Source organism: Heterocephalus glaber, unplaced genomic scaffold (genome assembly GCF_053883595.1).
Source record: "Heterocephalus glaber isolate CG9 unplaced genomic scaffold, H.glaber_assembly_v1.0 deba00001472, whole genome shotgun sequence".
In the NCBI taxonomy this organism is placed as follows: domain Eukaryota; kingdom Metazoa; phylum Chordata; class Mammalia; order Rodentia; family Bathyergidae; genus Heterocephalus; species Heterocephalus glaber.
Window position 1 is genome coordinate 16,956,857 of NW_028258315.1, and position 17,866 is coordinate 16,974,722.

The window sequence follows — 17,866 nt, forward strand, 5'->3', positions numbered from 1 at the left end:
CACCGTCTTGGGAGCCCGTCTCTAGGGATAGGACTTGCTTGTGTGGAGCCAGAGTGACTCCATTTTGGAGCTGTCTCCTTTGTTCTCTCAAATTTGTGCTTATCCACTCAAAATTCCTAAGTTTATTACCCAGCCATCTGTGTACTCAGGAAGGACATTCCGGACACACTATCTATAAGGTAAGCAGTTAATGGCTAACTGCCCACAAAAGATAGATGTGACCATTAGTCAGTGGATCTGCTAACCATCAGCTTATGACAGTCGACCACTAACCTTTGCCCCCTTCTCCCTTGCAAAAATCTATACGTAACCCCCTTAACCCCCCCTAAGCCTAACCAATCAAAACCCTACACTTCATATGTATTTAGTATTAACCAATCACCTGGCTACTAACAACCAAAGCTTGTTGTATACTCAATAAAAACCCTGCTAGTTTCGAGGCTCGGGGCTCTCAATCTCGATCCGCTGCGTCGGTGACAATTGAGAGTCCCTGCTTAAGCTTGAATAAACGACCCTCGTGTGCTTACATCGGAAACGGTCTCCTGGTGGTCTTTGGGACATCGCGATCTGGGCACAACATTTGGGGGCTCGTCCGGGATCCCAAGACCTTCAGGACTCCCGTACCGGAGGGTCAACGCCGGCTGGTGAGTGTTTTTTTGTGCTTGTAAAGTCTGGGCCTATTTTCTGGGAAGGTCGGCAGACGGTCTAGGCGGACGCGCTGCAAGGGCCGCCGACCCGGGATCCTGGAAGACGTTCCGGATTCCACTGGTGGGGACGGAGTGCCCCAAGAGTACGGGTCAGTGAGACTCCTGGAGGGACGGTGCGGGTCGCTCCCGCGGCACGGCAGGAGGCCGTCGTCCCATTTGCATTGCCTCCGATCGCGCGGAGGACGGTTTTGTCTCACCTTGTGCTTCTCTGTTGCGTTTGTGTGTCTGTTTGTGCTGACTTGGACCGAGACGATGGGACAGACTGTGACTACCCCTCTTTCCCTTGTAACAGACCATTTCAAAGAAGTTAGGGAGAGCGCTCATAACTTAAGTTTAGAAATTAAGAAGACTAAGTTCATCACCCTCTGTGGCTCAGAGTGGCCCTCCCTCGGGGTAGGATGGCCCCCCGAGGGAACTTTTGATTTGCAGATAATTCGCAGAGTTCGTAAAGCCATCCTCCCCCCCGATCAGATACCCTACATCGCCGTTTGGGAATTTCTGGTTTCTAACCCGCCCCCATGGGTTAAGCTCTTTTTGCCTTCACAGCAGCAGCAACCGGAGTTAATCCTGACGGCCAAAGAAAAGGCTCCTAAAAAGCGCGCGGATGAAAAACAAACCGAAACCAAGCCAACCGCGCCACTTTACCCTGTCCTCCAGGGAGGGACCGAGGAAGATCTTATATTTCCTCCCCCCTATTCCCTCCCCTTTCTTCCGCCACAGCAGGCTGGAGGAGGTGACCCAGTCCCAGCCGGGGCTGGGGAGCCCGCCCCGGGCGCCGCCAACAACCGTTATGGTCCCGCCCAAAATACTCGTCACCGGCGCGCCGCCTCGCCGGCAGGACCTGCAGACTCAACTGTCTGCCCGCTGCGAGCAATAGGGCCCCCTGATGAACATGGAAACCAGCCTCATCATTACTGGCCCTTTGCTACCAGTGATCTTTATAATTGGCGCCGACAACACGCCAATTTTTCTGATAACCCTAGAGATTTAATTAACCTGTTAGAAACCGTTTTGTTTACCCATCAGCCCACTTGGGATGACTGTCAACAGCTTCTGCAGGTCCTGTTCACCACTGAGGAACGAGAGAGAATCCAGAATGAGGCCAGAAAATTGGTTCCTGGTGACAGTGGTCAGCCCACCACCAATGCAGACACCATCAACACTTCTTTTCCTCTGTCCCGACCTAACTGGGACTTCAACACGGCAGAAGGTAAGGAGAGACTTCGAGTCTATCGCCAGACTTTATTAAGAGGTCTCAGAGCAGCGGCGAAAAAGCCCACCAATTTGGCTAAGGTAGGAGATGTACAACAAAAGTTAGATGAAAGCCCTGCTGCTTTCCTAGAAAGAATTCAGAAAGCTTTTCGTAGGTACACTCCTATGGACCCAGAAGCAGTTGAGACAAAGGCAGCTGTAATAATACATTTTGTCAACCAGGCGGCGCCAGACATTAAGAGAAAGTTACAGAAAGTAGATAGGTTAGGAGAAAAGAGTATTCAGGACTTAGTGGCAGTGGCAGAGAAAGTGTATAACAATAGAGAAACCGCAGAGGAGAAACGAAAAAAAGCTGATGACCGCCAGACCCGAAACTTAGCTCGGATCCTTCTGGCTGCCACTGCGGGAGAGCAGAAAGAATGTGAACGTAGACTAAAAAAGATTGTGATGGAAGGAGAAAACAAAGAGAGACGCAGAGAGCGCCCCCAGTTGGGGAAAAATCAATGTGCTTATTGCAAAGAATACGGACACTGGGCCAGGGACTGTCCTAAAAAGAAACAGCGAGAAGGACGCCCCAAGACCCCTATTCTGGCTGCGGATGAATCAAATGATTAGGGGGGACGGGGTTCGGCACCCCTCCCCGAGCCCAGGGTAACCCTAAAAGTGGAGGGGAGACCTATTGAGTTCCTGGTGGATACAGGGGCTCAACATTCAGTCCTACTCAAACCGTGTGGCCATATTTCTGATAAAACATCCTGGGTCCAGGGAGCTACAGACATGAAAAAGTATTCATGGACAACCCAAAGAACAGTAGACTTGGGAGTGGGCCAAGTAACCCACTCATTTATGGTTATACCAGACTGCCCCTACCCCTTATTGGGAAGGGACTTACTTACTAAATTAGGGGCTCAAATTCATTTCCAACCCGGGGGCACAAAAGTCCTTAATCAAGAGGGAAGGCCCATTCAGGTACTAACCATAAACCTGGAAGATGAATATCTACTACATCAAAAGAGGGCCCCTCCTGATCCTGATATGGAACAATGGCTCTCCATGTTCCCACAAGCATGGGCGGAAACTGGAGGCATGGGGCTAGCTATACACAGGGCACCGGTGTTTATAAAAATAAAACCTGGAGCAGATCCGGTACGAGTTCGCCAATATCCTATGCCCCTGGAGGCCCAGAAAGGAATAACTCCACACATCAGGCGGTTGCTTGCTCAGGGGATTCTCAGACCCTGCCAATCGGCCTGGAACACCCCCTTGTTGCCAGTACGAAAACCTCATTCTAATGACTATCGGCCAGTGCAGGACCTCCGGGAGGTAAACAAGAGGGTTATAGACATCCACCCCACAGTGCCTAATCCATACACCCTATTGAGTTCTCTTCCCCCGAGCCATCGCTGGTACACGGTCTTAGATCTCAAAGATGCTTTTTTTAGCCTTCCACTGGCACCTAAAAGCCAACACATCTTTGCGTTTGAATGGATTGATCCAGAGCAAGACATCAACGGACAGCTGACGTGGACCCGATTACCTCAAGGATTCAAAAACTCTCCCACCATCTTCGACGAGGCCTTACATGAAGACCTGGGTGAGTTTCGCCTCCAGAACCCCCAACTAACTCTGTTACAATATGTAGATGACCTTCTTGTGGCAGCTGAGACACAGGAAGACTGCTTAAATGAAACCAAGAGACTCTTGATGGTCATAGGAGAGCTGGGGTATCGGGTGTCCGCTAAAAAGGCCCAGATCTGCAAACCCGAGGTAAGCTACCTGGGGTACGTGCTTAGAGAAGGGCAGAGATGGCTGTCGGATGCTAGAAAAGAGACAGTTCTTAAGATACCCACACCAGATTCCCCTCGAAAAGTCAGAGAATTCTTGGGATCGGCGGGCTTCTGCCGCCTATGGATACCAGGGTTCGCAGAGCTCGCAAAGCCCCTCTACGAGGCAACTAGAGACAGTCAGGCTTTTCAATGGACAGAAAAGCTACAAAAATCTTTCGATCAAATTAAAACAGCCTTGCTGACGGCACCAGCCTTGGGCTTGCCTGATATTACTAAGCCATTCCACCTTTACATTGATGAAAACAAAGGAGTCGCTAAGGGCGTCCTGATCCAGTATCTAGGGCCATGGCGCCGCCCAGTGGCGTACTTATCAAAAAGACTTGATCCAGTTGCGTCAGGATGGCCCCCGTGCCTAAGAATGATTGCAGCAGTAGCTCTAATGGTCAAAGACGCTGACAAGTTGACATTAGGCCAAGAACTATGCGTGACCACCCCTCACGCCATTGAGGGAGTCCTAAAACAGCCTCCGGATCGATGGCTCAGTAATGCTCGCTTGACCCACTACCAGAGCTTACTCCTAAATCCAACCCGAGTTGTCTTTCAGGCCCCGGCTGCTTTAAACCCAGCCACACTGTTGCCAGACCCGAACTTAGAGGCTCCGCTTCACGACTGCACAGACATCCTGGCCCAGGTACACGGAATTCGAGCAGATCTGAGTGACCAACCATGGCCAGACGCAGACAACACCTGGTACACTGATGGGAGCAGCTTTGTTCGTGAGGGCCACAGGTATGCTGGGGCAGCTGTGGTGACAGAAACTGAGGTCATTTGGACAGAACCATTGCCCACCGGGACCTCAACACAACGGGCAGAGCTCGTAGCCCTGACCAAGACATTGACTTTAGGACGGGGCCTAAAGTTAAATGTATACACAGATAGCCGGTATGCCTTTGCCACTGCGCACGTCCATGGGGCCATCTACAAAGAAAGGGGACTCTTGACAGCTGAAGAAAAGACTATTAAAAACAAAGAAGAGATCCTTGCCCTCTTAACAGCCCTCTGGCTACCGAAAAAATTAGCCATTATCCATTGCCCAGGACACCAGAAGGGCAACACTCCAATTGCCAGAGGAAATAATCTAGCTGACCAGACGGCCCGAAAAATAGCTTTAAAGGTTGATCTGACACTGGCCACTCAGCTGCCCGATCCGGGAAGTGCAGCCCTACCAGAAAAACCCCAGTACACTGAAAAGGACTTAAATTGGATAAAACAATTACCTACGCCCCAGTGCCTCAACGGGTGGTGAAAATCTTCTGATTGTAAAGTCATCCTGCCTAAAACACTGGGAGAACAAGTTCTCTCCAAGATACACCGGACCACCCACATGGGCACTCGGAAAATGCAAGATCTCCTGAGACATGCTGAAATTAAGATCCGTGATGCTAATTCTACAATTGAACATATTGTTGCTACCTGCAAAGCCTGTCAATTGACAAATGCCACCCACAATAGGGCCAACCCAGGAAATAGGCTGAGGGGAAACCGACCTGGAGCCTATTGGGAATTGGACTTCACCGAGGTAAAACCTGGGAAGTATGGTTATAAATACTTGTTAGTTTTCGTAGATACTTTTTCAGGATGGACAGAAGCGTTTCCTACCAAACACGAGACAGCGCAAAGTGTGACTAAAAAGCTGCTAGAAGACATCCTGCCAAGGTACGGTTTTCCAGTAATGCTAGGATCAGATAATGGACCCGCCTTCATTTCCAAGGTGAGTCAAACCTTAGCACAGGTGTTGGGGACAGATTGGAAATTACATTGTGCATACAGACCCCAAAGCTCAGGACAGGTAAAAAGGATAAATAGAACCTTAAAAGAGACCTTAACTAAATTAACCTTAGAGACTGGCGGTGACTGGGTGACTCTCCTTCCCTTCGCCCTTTATAGGGTGCGCAATTCACCCTATAAAATGGGGTTGACCCCCTTTGAAATCATGTTTAGAATTCCCCCTCCCATTATCCCCAACCTTCACTCAAATGTACTTGTTGAATTTGATGACCAAAAGTTGTTACTTTCTTTAAAAAGCCTCCAAAGTGTACACGAAGACATCTGGCCTAAGTTAGAAGCCTTATACCAGACCGGACCACCTCCTGAGCCCCATCGCTACCGACCTGGAGACTGGGTCTTCGTTCGGAGACACCGGCAGAAAGACCTTGAGCCCCGTTGGAAAGGACCCTACGTCACAGTCCTGACCACGCCCACTGCTCTCAAGGTCGACGGGATTGCTTCGTGGGTACACTACACCCACGTTCACCCTGCAGATCCTCACACTGTCCTAGAAGACTTCGTTCCATCATGGCAAGTGTCCAGAGACCAAGACAATCCCCTCAAACTCAAGCTACGTCGTCGACGATCGTGATTATGGTAACTGTACTTTTGACACCGACACTAGGAGGACAAAACCCATATGCTCCCTTAAATTTAACCTGGATGATCATTAGTACGTCTACGGGCAACATTGTTAACAGTTCATCCGAAGTGGCTCCACCACTTACCTGGTGGCCAGACCTAGACTTTGACCTGTGTTCGCTCGCCACAGGGACTTGGAACACTGGAAACTGGAAAATCGGGCCTAGAGGAGAGCCAATATGTAAAAAAGGCATAGGCCAATGTAATACTAATAGAACATCCCTGCCCATGGCTCCAGTACCCATGGCCCCTCCTAGACTTGACCCTGGGTGTAGCCATTCTCTTGATAGAAACATCCTACAAAGCACCCCCTTTTATGTTTGTCCGGGAGAAAGGCGCACACAGTCTCAGATAAACAAGTGCGGGGGACCTGACCAGTTCTATTGTGCCAAATGGGGATGTGAGTCCACGGGCACCGTCTCCTGGGCCCCGCCTGTCAAGGACGATTTTATTTCTTTAAAAAGAGTCCCTGGGCCCCCTGGCCTGCAGACAAATCAAAAGGGTGGTAATTTCTTAGTTCTTAGTGGCCCCTGTACCGGGTTCCTCTGTAACCCGGTCAGACTTTCATTCACGGATTCAGGTAAAAGATACACTAAATGGGAAACAGGCCAGACTTGGGGACTCCGTCTATATCAAGATGGTTATGATACCGGGTTGTTATTCACTATAAAACTGAAGGCAGAGCCGCTCACCATAGGGTCTCCCCAATTGATAGGGCCAAACTTGGCGCTAGCTCCAATAGCCCCTTTCAGACCTATTAAGCCCCCTCCCCCAAAAAGCTCGCCTATGTCACCAAAACCAAACGCCTCCGTACGGCCATCAGACTTAACCTCCGCTTCCACATCCCCGCCCTTGATTCAAATGATCACCCAGATTGATAAAGTCGATCATAACCGGGACCAGGACCCCCTTTGGGAACTGATGGTTCACACCTTTAAAGCCCTAAATGCATCTAGGCCAGACCTCACTCAGTCCTGCTGGCTATGTTATGATACTAAGCCCCCATACTATGAAGCAGTAGCTTATCTAGACAATTTCACTAAGTCAGACAGCCCGACTCAATGTAGATGACAACAAAAAGAGACAGCTAGGCTGACCCTACAATCGGTAACTGGACAAGAAACTTGTGTCGGCAGTGTCCCGGCCTCCCACCAACACCTTTGTAACAAAACCATCCTTAGACCTAGGCCTAAATATCTCATTCCCCCTTATGACGGGTGGTGGGCCTGTTCCTCTGGACTTATCCCTTGTGTACATGGGCTAGTGTTAAAACAAACAAGAGATTTCTGTGTACTTGTACAATTAGTCCCCCGGTTGTTATATCACTCAGAAAAAGACATCCCCAGCCGCCTGGCTGAAACCCAGGTCAGAGTTAAGCGAGAACCTGTAACGGCCATTACTTTGACCGTTCTCTTAAGATTAGGACTGGCTGGGACAGGAACGGGAGTTTCATCGCTACTAATACACAATAAATATTATAATGACTTAAGGACAGCCATAGATATAGATATTGAAAGGCTAGAAAGCTCCATCTCCCACCTCCAAGAGTCTTTAACTTCACTAGCAGAGGTAGTCCTCCAAAACCGAAGGGGGCTGGACTTAATTTTCCTTCAACAAGGAGGACTCTGTGTTGCACTAGGTAAAAAATGCTGTTTCTATATAGATCATTCAGGAGTAGTCAAAGAATCCATGGCTAAAGTTAGAAAAGGCATCGCCAAACGTAAACGAGAAAGAGAACAATCTCAAACCTGGTTCGAATCTTGGTTTAATTCTTCCCCTTGGCTCACTACCCTAATTTCTACCCTGTTGGGCCCCTTGCTTATCGTGTTGCTACTATTAACCTTTAGACCTTGCATACTTAATAGACTAGTTTCGTTCATTAAAAAGCGAATTAACGCTGTTCAGTTAATGGTACTCAGGTCCCAATACCAGCCAATACCTATTGATTTGACAGAATTAACCCCCAGAGGCCCATGATTGGCCCTCTATAGCACCATGAGAAGGGGGGAATGTGGAGCCAGAGTGACTCCATTTTGGAGCTGTCTCCTTTGTTCTCTCAAATTTGTGCTTATCCACTCAAAATTCCTAAGTTTATTACCCAGCCATCTGTGTACTCAGGAAGGACATTCCGGACACACTATCTATAAGGTAAGCAGTTAATGGCTAACTGCCCACAAAAGATAGATGTGACCATTAGTCAGTGGATCTGCTAACCATCAGCTTATGACAGTCGACCACTAACCTTTGCCCCCTTCTCCCTTGCAAAAATCTATACGTAACCCCTTTAACCCCCCCTAAGCCTAACCAATCAAAACCCTACACTTCATATGTATTTAGTATTAACCAATCACCTGGCTACTAACAACCAAAGCTTGTTGTATACTCAATAAAAACCCTGCTAGTTTCGAGGCTCGGGGCTCTCAATCTCGATCCGCTGCGTCGGTGACAATTGAGAGTCCCTGCTTAAGCTTGAATAAACGACCCTCGTGTGCTTACATCGGAAACGGTCTCCTGGTGGTCTTTGGGACATCGCGATCTGGGCACAACACTTGTTTGTCCTTTAGGCTTTCTTATAGTCCCCAATTTTAAGAATATTCTGTTTATTGAAGTATGCCACTATCTCGTTCGTATCATCTAAGATCCCGTGGGCACAAGTCACAGAAAACATCTCCAGTCAGAGCAGAAGCGGCCTCCATGCCCAGGCGGGGTGACCTTTGTCAGCCAGGGCAGCGGCTCCAGAGGATGAGAAGGGAAGCCGCCAACTGGCCTTTCCAGACCTGAGATCAAGGATCTCCTGGCCACATTGCGGGGGGGGGGGGGTAAGGAAAGCAGCAGCCGGGGTGAGCACGGAGACTCTCCTAACTCAGCCTCAGAATAACATAGAACAGACCTATCTATGCGGCTCCTAAATGCCAGCCGGGGGACCTCCAGGTCAACACCTCTGAACTTTAAGAAATATTACAAAGTGTCACGTTTCAGGCTGATCTCTAGGGAGAATGCCCACAGATTCAATATTCATGGGTTCCAAAAACCTCCCCATGAACAACCTTTAACTTATGACCCACACCTGTGCACGAGCGCACACTTTTTTTTGTATGTGCTACTGGAGCTTGAACCCGGGGCCTCATTCTGCACTACATACCCAGCCCTTTTTACTTTTTATTTGGGGGTCTTGCTAAGTTGCCCAAGCTGGCCTTGAACTTGTGACCCTCTTGTCTCAGCCCCCAAGTAGCTGGAGTTACAAGTGTGTGCCACCATGCCCAGCCACAAACTTATTTTTTTTTTTGAAACAGGACTCGTTTATTTATTTATGATCCGTGTGGGTTACCAAAAAAAATCTTACGATGCAGCAAGATTTTCTTTTTAAAGAGTAAAGCAGAAAATGCAGAGAATGAAAAATAAGGATGGGAAAGGCCAGACATCCCCAGGGGAAAAGCGAGGCCACACCGGACTCGGTTTGGGGGCCGCAGGGGCACCTTGGGCTCTGTTCTGCCATTGAGGCCATGCAGGATCCAAGGAGAAGCCGAGGCTGGAGGGCTGGGGAGCTCGGGCAGGCCTTCGCCGCGGTGGAAGGGCATCTCCATTTCATCTCCTGATCAGTGAGAATTCCTTAAAGCAGGGCGCTTTTCTAACTCGTTCCACCTTCATGATCTCGCTGAGCCCCGTAGGGATCGCTAGGGTCGGTGTACGAGGAGGGACAGGCTCTGCGGTTCCTTCTGCTGTCCCCAGGACGAAGCGCCTCTCTAGCCACTCAACCCCCACCCCGCGCCCTTGTGCCCTGAACCCCATTCGCAAGGAAATCCCTTCCTGGGGCTCCCCAGGCTCTTCCTCTGCTTCTGCTTCATGCTCTCCTCATGTCCTGCTCCAATGGCAAGCGCGCCGAACGGAGTTCTCTGTGAGGTGCGCAACGGAAGATCAGGGCTGGGCGAAGAGGCCACTACGGGAGGGGGAGGAGTCGAGGGTCATAAAATCCAGCGACATGCACAGGACACGGGATCCAGGAGGACCCCAGGGCTCCCGAGCGCTGTCCACAGACCCAATCAGAAGGCGGTATTTTCAGTCCTTCCTCGGAACCAGGTGCGGTTCGTAAGACCAATCAGAAAAGTGCTGTTTTTCAGTCCTGTTGCTATCTGGCAGGAAGTCCCGTGAGTTTTTGCCTAGCGCAGTCTACACCTGGTTCCGGGCCAAGTGGGTTTTTGACAACTGTCCTGGTGCCTTCTTTGCATTGGGAGAAGCCAACTCCGGAACTGTGGATACAAAAGAACCCCTGTCCGCCTCCTTGGGCGCTCTGCGCCTTCTCACGCGCCCGCTTACTCCGCAGAGCGTGATCTTTTCCGCCTTCACTAAATGTACGCTTGCGCCGCCTTTTCCGTGTCTCTTGTCTCGTCCACTTCTGTGTTCAGGACACCGAGGATCCGGAGGGAATCCCGCGGGACCCCCTAGCTGGTAACAGACAGGCCGTGGGTAGACGCTCCGGTTTCCGCACTGTGGCTAGATAAACGCGGCTCTCCTAGAGCCAGAATGAGGCACAGCCTTGAAAGAAACCACAGCCCCAGCGCTTTATGTTTAATTTACTTTTTTGAAGAACTGGGATTGCCCTCCCCGCTTCAGTTATTCTAAACTAATGAGACGACCTGAAGGAATGTACTGAGACCTCTGCGTTCGGTTGGGCTCTCATCCAAAGAGCTTGGCGTCCCCTGGTGGCCATGGAAACACAGAGCCTGCACCCCACCCCCACCCCCCGGCCAGGATCTGCAGCGGGCGGGGAAGCCCGCGCTGGACGTCGCCCTCCTGGGTGGGTAGGGATTTTCCCAGCTGGGCTCTGGTCCTGGTGAAGCTGCCAGGGCCGGGCAGTCTCTGAACGTGGGGCAGTGCCCTGAGGGCAGCGGCAGGGAGGGAACAACCTGGGGCTGCGAGGACGGGCGGGCGTGGGCTGGTGACGCCCCGCGACCTGGGCCGCTGGCCTGGGATTGGGAGGAGCAAGGAGGGCGCGTCCGGAGTGACTCTGAATTCCTCTTTCTTGACGCTGGGGGAAAGCGGAAGCCCTCACTACTCCCTCGGTCTCCTCTGTGCCCAGCCTTTATACCCTCCTTAGCGTCACTGAGGTCCCACAGTCCCGTAACAAGCTTTAAGCTTCTTCTTTTTCTCCTCCACCCCTTTTTTTTTCCAGTACCAAAGATTAAACCCAGCGACTAGGACATGCTGGGCAAGCCCTCTACACCTGAGCTACGCTCCAGAACTTTTTATTTGAGACAGGATCTCTAAATTGCCCAGGCTGCCCTTGAATTTGAGCCGCTTCCATGTCAGCCCTCCAAGCAGCTGGGACTGCAGGTGTGCACCAGCACAGCTGGCTTTAAGCATCTTGCCTGGTAAATGCTGTAGACAGCCTAGCAGCTCCTTTGGAACATAGCATTTATTTTAAACTTAGTAGCTGAGTCAAACCAGTAATATGACATTTACGGCATGATTAATAGGAAAAAAGAAACCGGGGAAACACTATGTGCTTAACAATATTGGTTCAATAAATGAGAGGACATTCAGACCGTATGAAGAACAGGAGCGGGTGTCCAAGATGTATCATGTGAGCAAGTGAGTATTCAGGATTGCCACCGAGACGTCTCACAGGAGAGGAGGTCTTCACACGTGTGTCTTTATATGCACAGGATGTTTCTGGTTCTATGTGCTAGAAACTGGAATCCACTACTTCTAAGTAAGGGTCTTACAGAGTTGCAGGGGGAGGGAGACTCCATTCTATTGTGTGTTCTTTGGTGCTTGTGAATTGTTTTAACTGTATGTGTACACGTTACATTTCAAACTCCCAAAGGATCACACAGTCATTTCAAGTTACGATTATGAAGATCAACGAAGCAACATGGAAAAATCTTATGATGTAAAGCGAAGAATGCAGGACTCCAAGTGAGTATAAGCATTGTACTCTCAGCTGTGTCAAGATATGCAAATAAAAGAGAAGGAAAATGAATAAACTTTAAGAGTAATTTTGTTATAGTGTTGGGGTTTTTCATAATTATAAAACTGAACTTTACTGAGGTATAATATATAGTTCAAATGAAATGGCATCCCTTGGAAGTGTATGTTTGGAAGACAACACTTGTACAGATTGGAAGACCAATCTGTACTCCTGTATAAGCAGCATCATAATCAGGACACAGAGCATTTCCATTATCCCAAAAAGCTTCCTTGTTCCACACCCTGTAAATTCTGACCCACAATCAGCAATGCTTGCTGCTGCTATAAATTAGATTTGCCTTTCCAGGAGTTTCATATAAATGGAACCATACAGTATACATTCTTCTTGTGTCCTGGCTCGTTTTGCTCAGTATAATTTTGTTTATACCCATCCTCCCCTTCTTCTTTCGTAACTGACTTCGAGACACTACAGAGAGCTAAAAAATGATATTCCCAGCCTTCTCTGCAGCAATATGTGGCCATATGATAAAATGATGCCCAGTGAAATATGTTAGTGTGGGCCTTCTGGAAAAGGTTCTGTAAAAGGCACGCATATCCTTTTTCTTTTCTCCTTTCTCTTGCTATTGACTTGGAATGTGGATCTGATGGATGGATCTCTGGCAGCCATCTTGGAATATGAAGTGACAGATTCACTGCAACCATTCAAGAAGTGCTGGGAGACACATTCGCTTGTGCTCGCCTGCAGGTCTCAGGAAACGCAGCCACCAGTTTCTCAAAATTGCTTGCTTTCTCGATTTCTAAAAGAACTGACTGGTGAATTGAGGCTTCTGCGGGTTTGCGACATTCTGCAAGGTACTTCCTGATCTTGCTGGTGGTCTGGAGGAAAACCTTCCGGAAGGCTCTGTGAAAGCTGAGGATTCTTGGAAGTTGGTGTTGCCCTGCAGGTTTCTGAGCCACAGTGACTGCCCTGTTCAAGAATCCTGTTCAAACAGCAGGGCATGAACTCAGAGGACAGCAGAAGGTTCTACCTTGCACAGAACAACTGAGAACTTACACTTGTTCCAGAAGAATCTTGATTAATGGATGAACTGATAAGCAGTAGATTATTAAGGGAAACCAGAGAAGTTCCAAGTGTATCTCTTGCCTTTCAGGATGCAAACACTGGACTCTCCCTCATATCCTCCCTTGGGACTGTGGTCAAAATTCTGGGCTTGTAGCCTTTGGTCGGATCTGTGGTGACATTTCTGGTCTCCTTGAGAATACTGTACCAGAAAAGGTCACGCCAGAACACCCAGAAGTGCAGGAGAGCTGTCTCTGGGGCCAGAGAACACAGCCCACATGTCCAGCATGTCACACCAAGCGTGCCACCACCTGCTAAGTCCAGGTTTTTGGCATGGGTCACGGTAATGATGCTAACGCCCCCAGTGGCAGTGGTAACCACATTGATTTCCTTTGATTCATTCGATAGAGACAGTTTCATCAAAGTGGTCAATTTCCAGATGGGCGGTCCATAAAGGTAACCCATGACCCCAAGCATGAGATAGTTTCCAGATTTTCTGGCTTTGGCCAATCCCTTCACACCTCCAACTCTATAGTGAATGTTAAAATTTTAAAAAATGTATTACAGTACCTGGCACACTGCTATTAATCCTCCCCAAATTACTCACCCCCACTTCAAACACACCCATCCCATTGCTTTTGCAACTCTCTGAAGCAGCTCTGGAGCCCTCCTCCCTGAGTGTCTTTAGTTGCACTGTTGTGGCTGCCTCAGTGTCCCGAATCAATCCAAAATGTTGACCTTTTATGGTCATATTGACTTTGAGGAAGAACCACAAGTCACCTGGTGCCAGATCCGGAGAATGAGGGCACATCCTGATAAAAATTGCTATAAATCTTTTGAATCAATTCAGGCCACGACATCAAGGCACCCACAACAGTAGTACACATGAAAGAGGACCTCCAGAACTGCTCCAGAACGTTACAAGAATGATGGGGTAAATGTGTTTGAAGCTAGGGGAATCATCTGAGGGGGATTCATGGCAATGTGTTTCTCATTGTAATAATTAAAAATTTTTAAAATATTCATGGTATTTCCTGATCATATCATACATGTGCCATTCGAGAGCCTCCAAGGGCATAAGGCTCCGTAACCCATTATAACCTCCCCAGCAGAAGGGATGGTATAGGTTCAAAGTGCAGGGTCATTGTTACCCTCCTCCATGCCTTCTCCCACTCCTGTTTTTCTCCCTCCTCCGCCCCTTTCTTTTTGCTCCCCAGCTCTGCTAGGCTCTCTTCCTGTGGACACAACCCTGAAGGACTTCCTGGGTGTCTATCAGGTGGGACGGCATCTCAGGGAAGGAGAGTTGGGGCTTCCCCTTTCCTGCTAGCTCGTGCTGGGTCAAAGCCCACAGCCTCCTGTCAGTAAATGGCGAATCTAGCACTGCTGGGTAAGAAGAGAGGGGCTTTTGGGTCTCTCAGTTTCCTGTCCCTTAGAGTCATCCTTCTGAACGAACGCCCTGATTCAGTGCCGGAAACTCCAAGCTTCAGGGCTGGGCTGGTGCAATACAGGGTGGACTTTGGACAGGAAGTGGTGTGGGGCTGTGGGTGAGAGGGGAGGGCTTCCTCCCACCCTGCCACTTTCTATGCTAAGGGACCCTTCACAGGGCCGCCCTCCCGCCAGGGCAGACAGACAGACGGATGACTCTCTGAGGCTTCAGCCAAAGGCCCGTGGAGCAGCAGAGCGACTCCAAGCCAGGCAAATCCAGCCCTCAGTGACCTGTCCGTGTCCCTCGTCCCTCCCGGCCAAATAGAATTGTCTCTTGGGTTTATATAGAATTCAGAGTAGAGACAGCTATTCAGAGTAGAGACAGCTCGGTGAGCCTTTGGTTTTCAGAACTCCTGTCCCTTCTTCAGTGACCTTGAAGGGCCCTTGACTCCCAGCAGCCTGGGCCACCCTCCCACTGTACTGCTTTACTGTCGGAGTGGAGGCAGTTTGGCCTTGCTGAACTTCAAGCCCAACCTAAATGAAAACACAACAGCCAGGAAGAAAGTCCCCAACTAATTCGAATAATTTTGGGGCACCGCAGGTAGAACTCAGGGCCTGAACATGCTAGGCAAGCAGTCTACCCCTGAGCTATACCCCCGGCCCTTCTTTAAAACTTTATTTCGATGGGCCAGGGATTTAGCTCAGTGGTTTCACCACCTGCCTTGCAAGCTCAAGGTCCTGAGTTCGATCCCAGGTCCCCAAAAACCCCCTAAAAACAAAACTTTGAGACAATTTTCAATAAATTGCCCAGACTGGGCTCAAAATTGCAGTCTCTGGCCTCTGCCTCCAGAGTAGCTGGGATTACAGGCATGTACCACCATGCCCAGCTTTGAATAAAGTTCTTGGTGACAGGTAAAGCAATTCGCATATCGGAATTGCTAAGTGGGTGGTTCTGGGGAATATTGAGCAGACAGCTGACGGGACTCGTAGATTATCTTGGAGACTGATGATTAAGGCGGTCTCTCAGCAGCTGGATGCTGCACCCTGTATGAAACAGGTGAAAACAGATGCCTGTTTGAAGGTAAGACGCTGAGGCCAGGAGAAGGGTGGACACACGGTGAGGTGCTCTCCCAGAAATGCTGCGCGGTCCGGACTTAGAGGGTGGACCTCAGGAAGAGGTGGGGTTGTGTGTGTGTGGAGGGGCAGGTGGGTCCCAGACAAGGCTAGTGACCAAGGCTGCAAGGAGAGGTGCCCCTTTACCCTGACAAGAAGCAGGAGGTAAAGAGGAAGACCCCCCCCAAGCCAGTGTCACAGGCTGCTGGAAGTAAGAGGAGATAAAGCCGGAGATGCACCCATTAGATTGAGTGAGGGGAATTTACTGACCACTTCCAGGTGGGCAGTTCCCGGAAGGCGGGGGCAGTGAAGCCTAGATCTTAGGCCAGAGACTGACGGTCACTGACACCCAGTTCCCTCCCCAGCCCCGGCACTGAGCCAGTGGCTGGGGCAGGTCCTGTCACCTCCAGGGCACAGTCCTCACTCCATCCCCCATAGATTCTCCCCACCCTAGCCTGCCAAGCTAGAGCGCCTGCAGGGACTCCACGGCCTTGATGGCACAGAGCACAGGGAAGGAAATGGGCGCTGGATGATGATGGGTGGCCAGGGGATTCTATGAGGTCAACCTGCTCAGGGCGGAAGGGAAATCAGACCCTTGAGGCCAGCAGGCGTGGACATGGGCTTGGCTGTGCAGTGTGTGGGGGCGGCACAGCAGAACAGCAGTGACAGTGGGGACAGAGGACAGCAGACAGGGCGGACAGCTGGAATTTAGGTCAGCTTGGGGTCTGTGAACCTCAAGGGCACAGTTCTGCAGGACGGCGCTGAGAGCCAGAGCCCCTGCACAGCCAGGAAGGGCCAGAGCTGAAAGAGCAGCACCCAAACGCCCACATCCCCAAGGCCTCACTGCACATCTGCCACGCAGGCCGCTGCCAGGGCTCTGAGTGCACTCTCCCAGGCGCAGCTGGTCGGCCTCGTGCTGCAGTTAGACGACGGCTGAGCAGTTCCCTCCCCAGACTCCTCTCTGTGTTGCATGACTTCCACCTGAGCCAAAGTCAGACCTGCCGGTCGCTCCATGTGCAGCCTTGGGCAAGCCCCTGGCCCTCCCTGCAGGTGACCCCTCATCTGCAAAGTGTGGGGACAGGTTCAGTGATCGTCATCTCTCTGTCACACAACCCGGAAGCAGCCACATCAGGAAGCCTGAAGGTCTCCGGGGCTCCTCGAAGGGCCTGTTCTCCAACTCCTGCCTTTCCCTGCTTAGCTTGTGAGAGCTGGAGGAGGCCAAGCTGACCTGGGGTGAGGGTGGGGGAGCCCTCCAGGCAAAGGAGATTTGTGGGGAGCAGCCAGTCAGTATTCACACCTCCCAGTCAGTAAGCCCCATCTCTTTCTTTCCTCTCTTGCTCTGCTCTTCGTTTTAACCATCTGCATTACAACAAAACACCTCCTTTCTGTTCCCACTTCTTGTTCCCTTTATGACAGGACAGCCCCACCCCCACTACCCCCTGTAGCTCCAGGGAAGGAGACATCGAAGTTTCTGGCGCTGCTGTCTCTCTGCACCTGTTCACTTTGCCTTCGCCCCAAGCCCCAGACTCTGTGTAAGAAGTGAGCGGCGTAACAATGCTTTGGAAAGGCCCCACAGGGCCAGGGGCAGCTACCGTCTTGAGCCCAGTGTCCTCATCTGTAAAATAGGGTGCCCATCCCTTCCTGTCCTAGTAGCCAACTGTGGCTTCGTGGACGTGTCATTTAAAATCTGAGCCTTAACAGAGGAGGCTTCCGCGTCACTTTGTGCACACACAGAAGGGAAAGGGATCGGGTAAGGCCTGTCTGGGGCAACAGCGACTTCCTCACATCTGTCACCGTGGCTGTAGGGCCAGGCTGATTTCAGAGATGTGAGAGTGTGCAACGGTGAAACAATAATAAACGCTCGGCCCCGCCTGCCTCCTTGCTTAAGAAATGAATTCCCAACGCCACCAGGTGTTTTGCTTCCACCTCCTCGTTCCCACCACTGGCTTCTCCACCTTAGAGAAAGCCACTGGTCCGAATCCAGTACTCGCCACGCCTTGGTTTTTGACTCCAGGTTTACCAAACATGTATGCAATCTGGTATTTGGCCTCGTGGAATTCTATCCTGTGATATATTATGATGCACACCTGTATCTCTGTGAGCGTGTCACTGCCCCCCACTCGTCCCCGTGAGCACCTCCCCAACCTCTCTGTCATGTCATGTCG

The 17,866-nt window shown here is 50.4% G+C and overlaps 1 protein-coding gene and 1 long non-coding RNA gene across 2 annotated transcripts; both read left to right on the forward strand.

Moving 5' to 3' along the window:
- On the forward strand, nt 1-8,679 carry LOC147826214 (uncharacterized). The gene is made up of 2 exons (XR_015439332.1): nt 1-644; nt 5,792-8,679. It is a non-coding gene; the product is annotated as an uncharacterized LOC147826214 (long non-coding RNA).
- LOC147826215 (uncharacterized) lies at nt 651-5,317 on the forward strand. Its single transcript, XM_087181798.1, has 2 exons — nt 651-1,917; nt 3,418-5,317. Exons 1-2 carry the CDS (start codon nt 960-962, stop codon nt 5,010-5,012), a joined length of 2,553 nt encoding a protein of 850 aa, XP_087037924.1. The 5' UTR covers nt 651-959; the 3' UTR covers nt 5,013-5,317.
- Nucleotides 8,680-17,866: the final 9,187 nt, after the last annotated feature.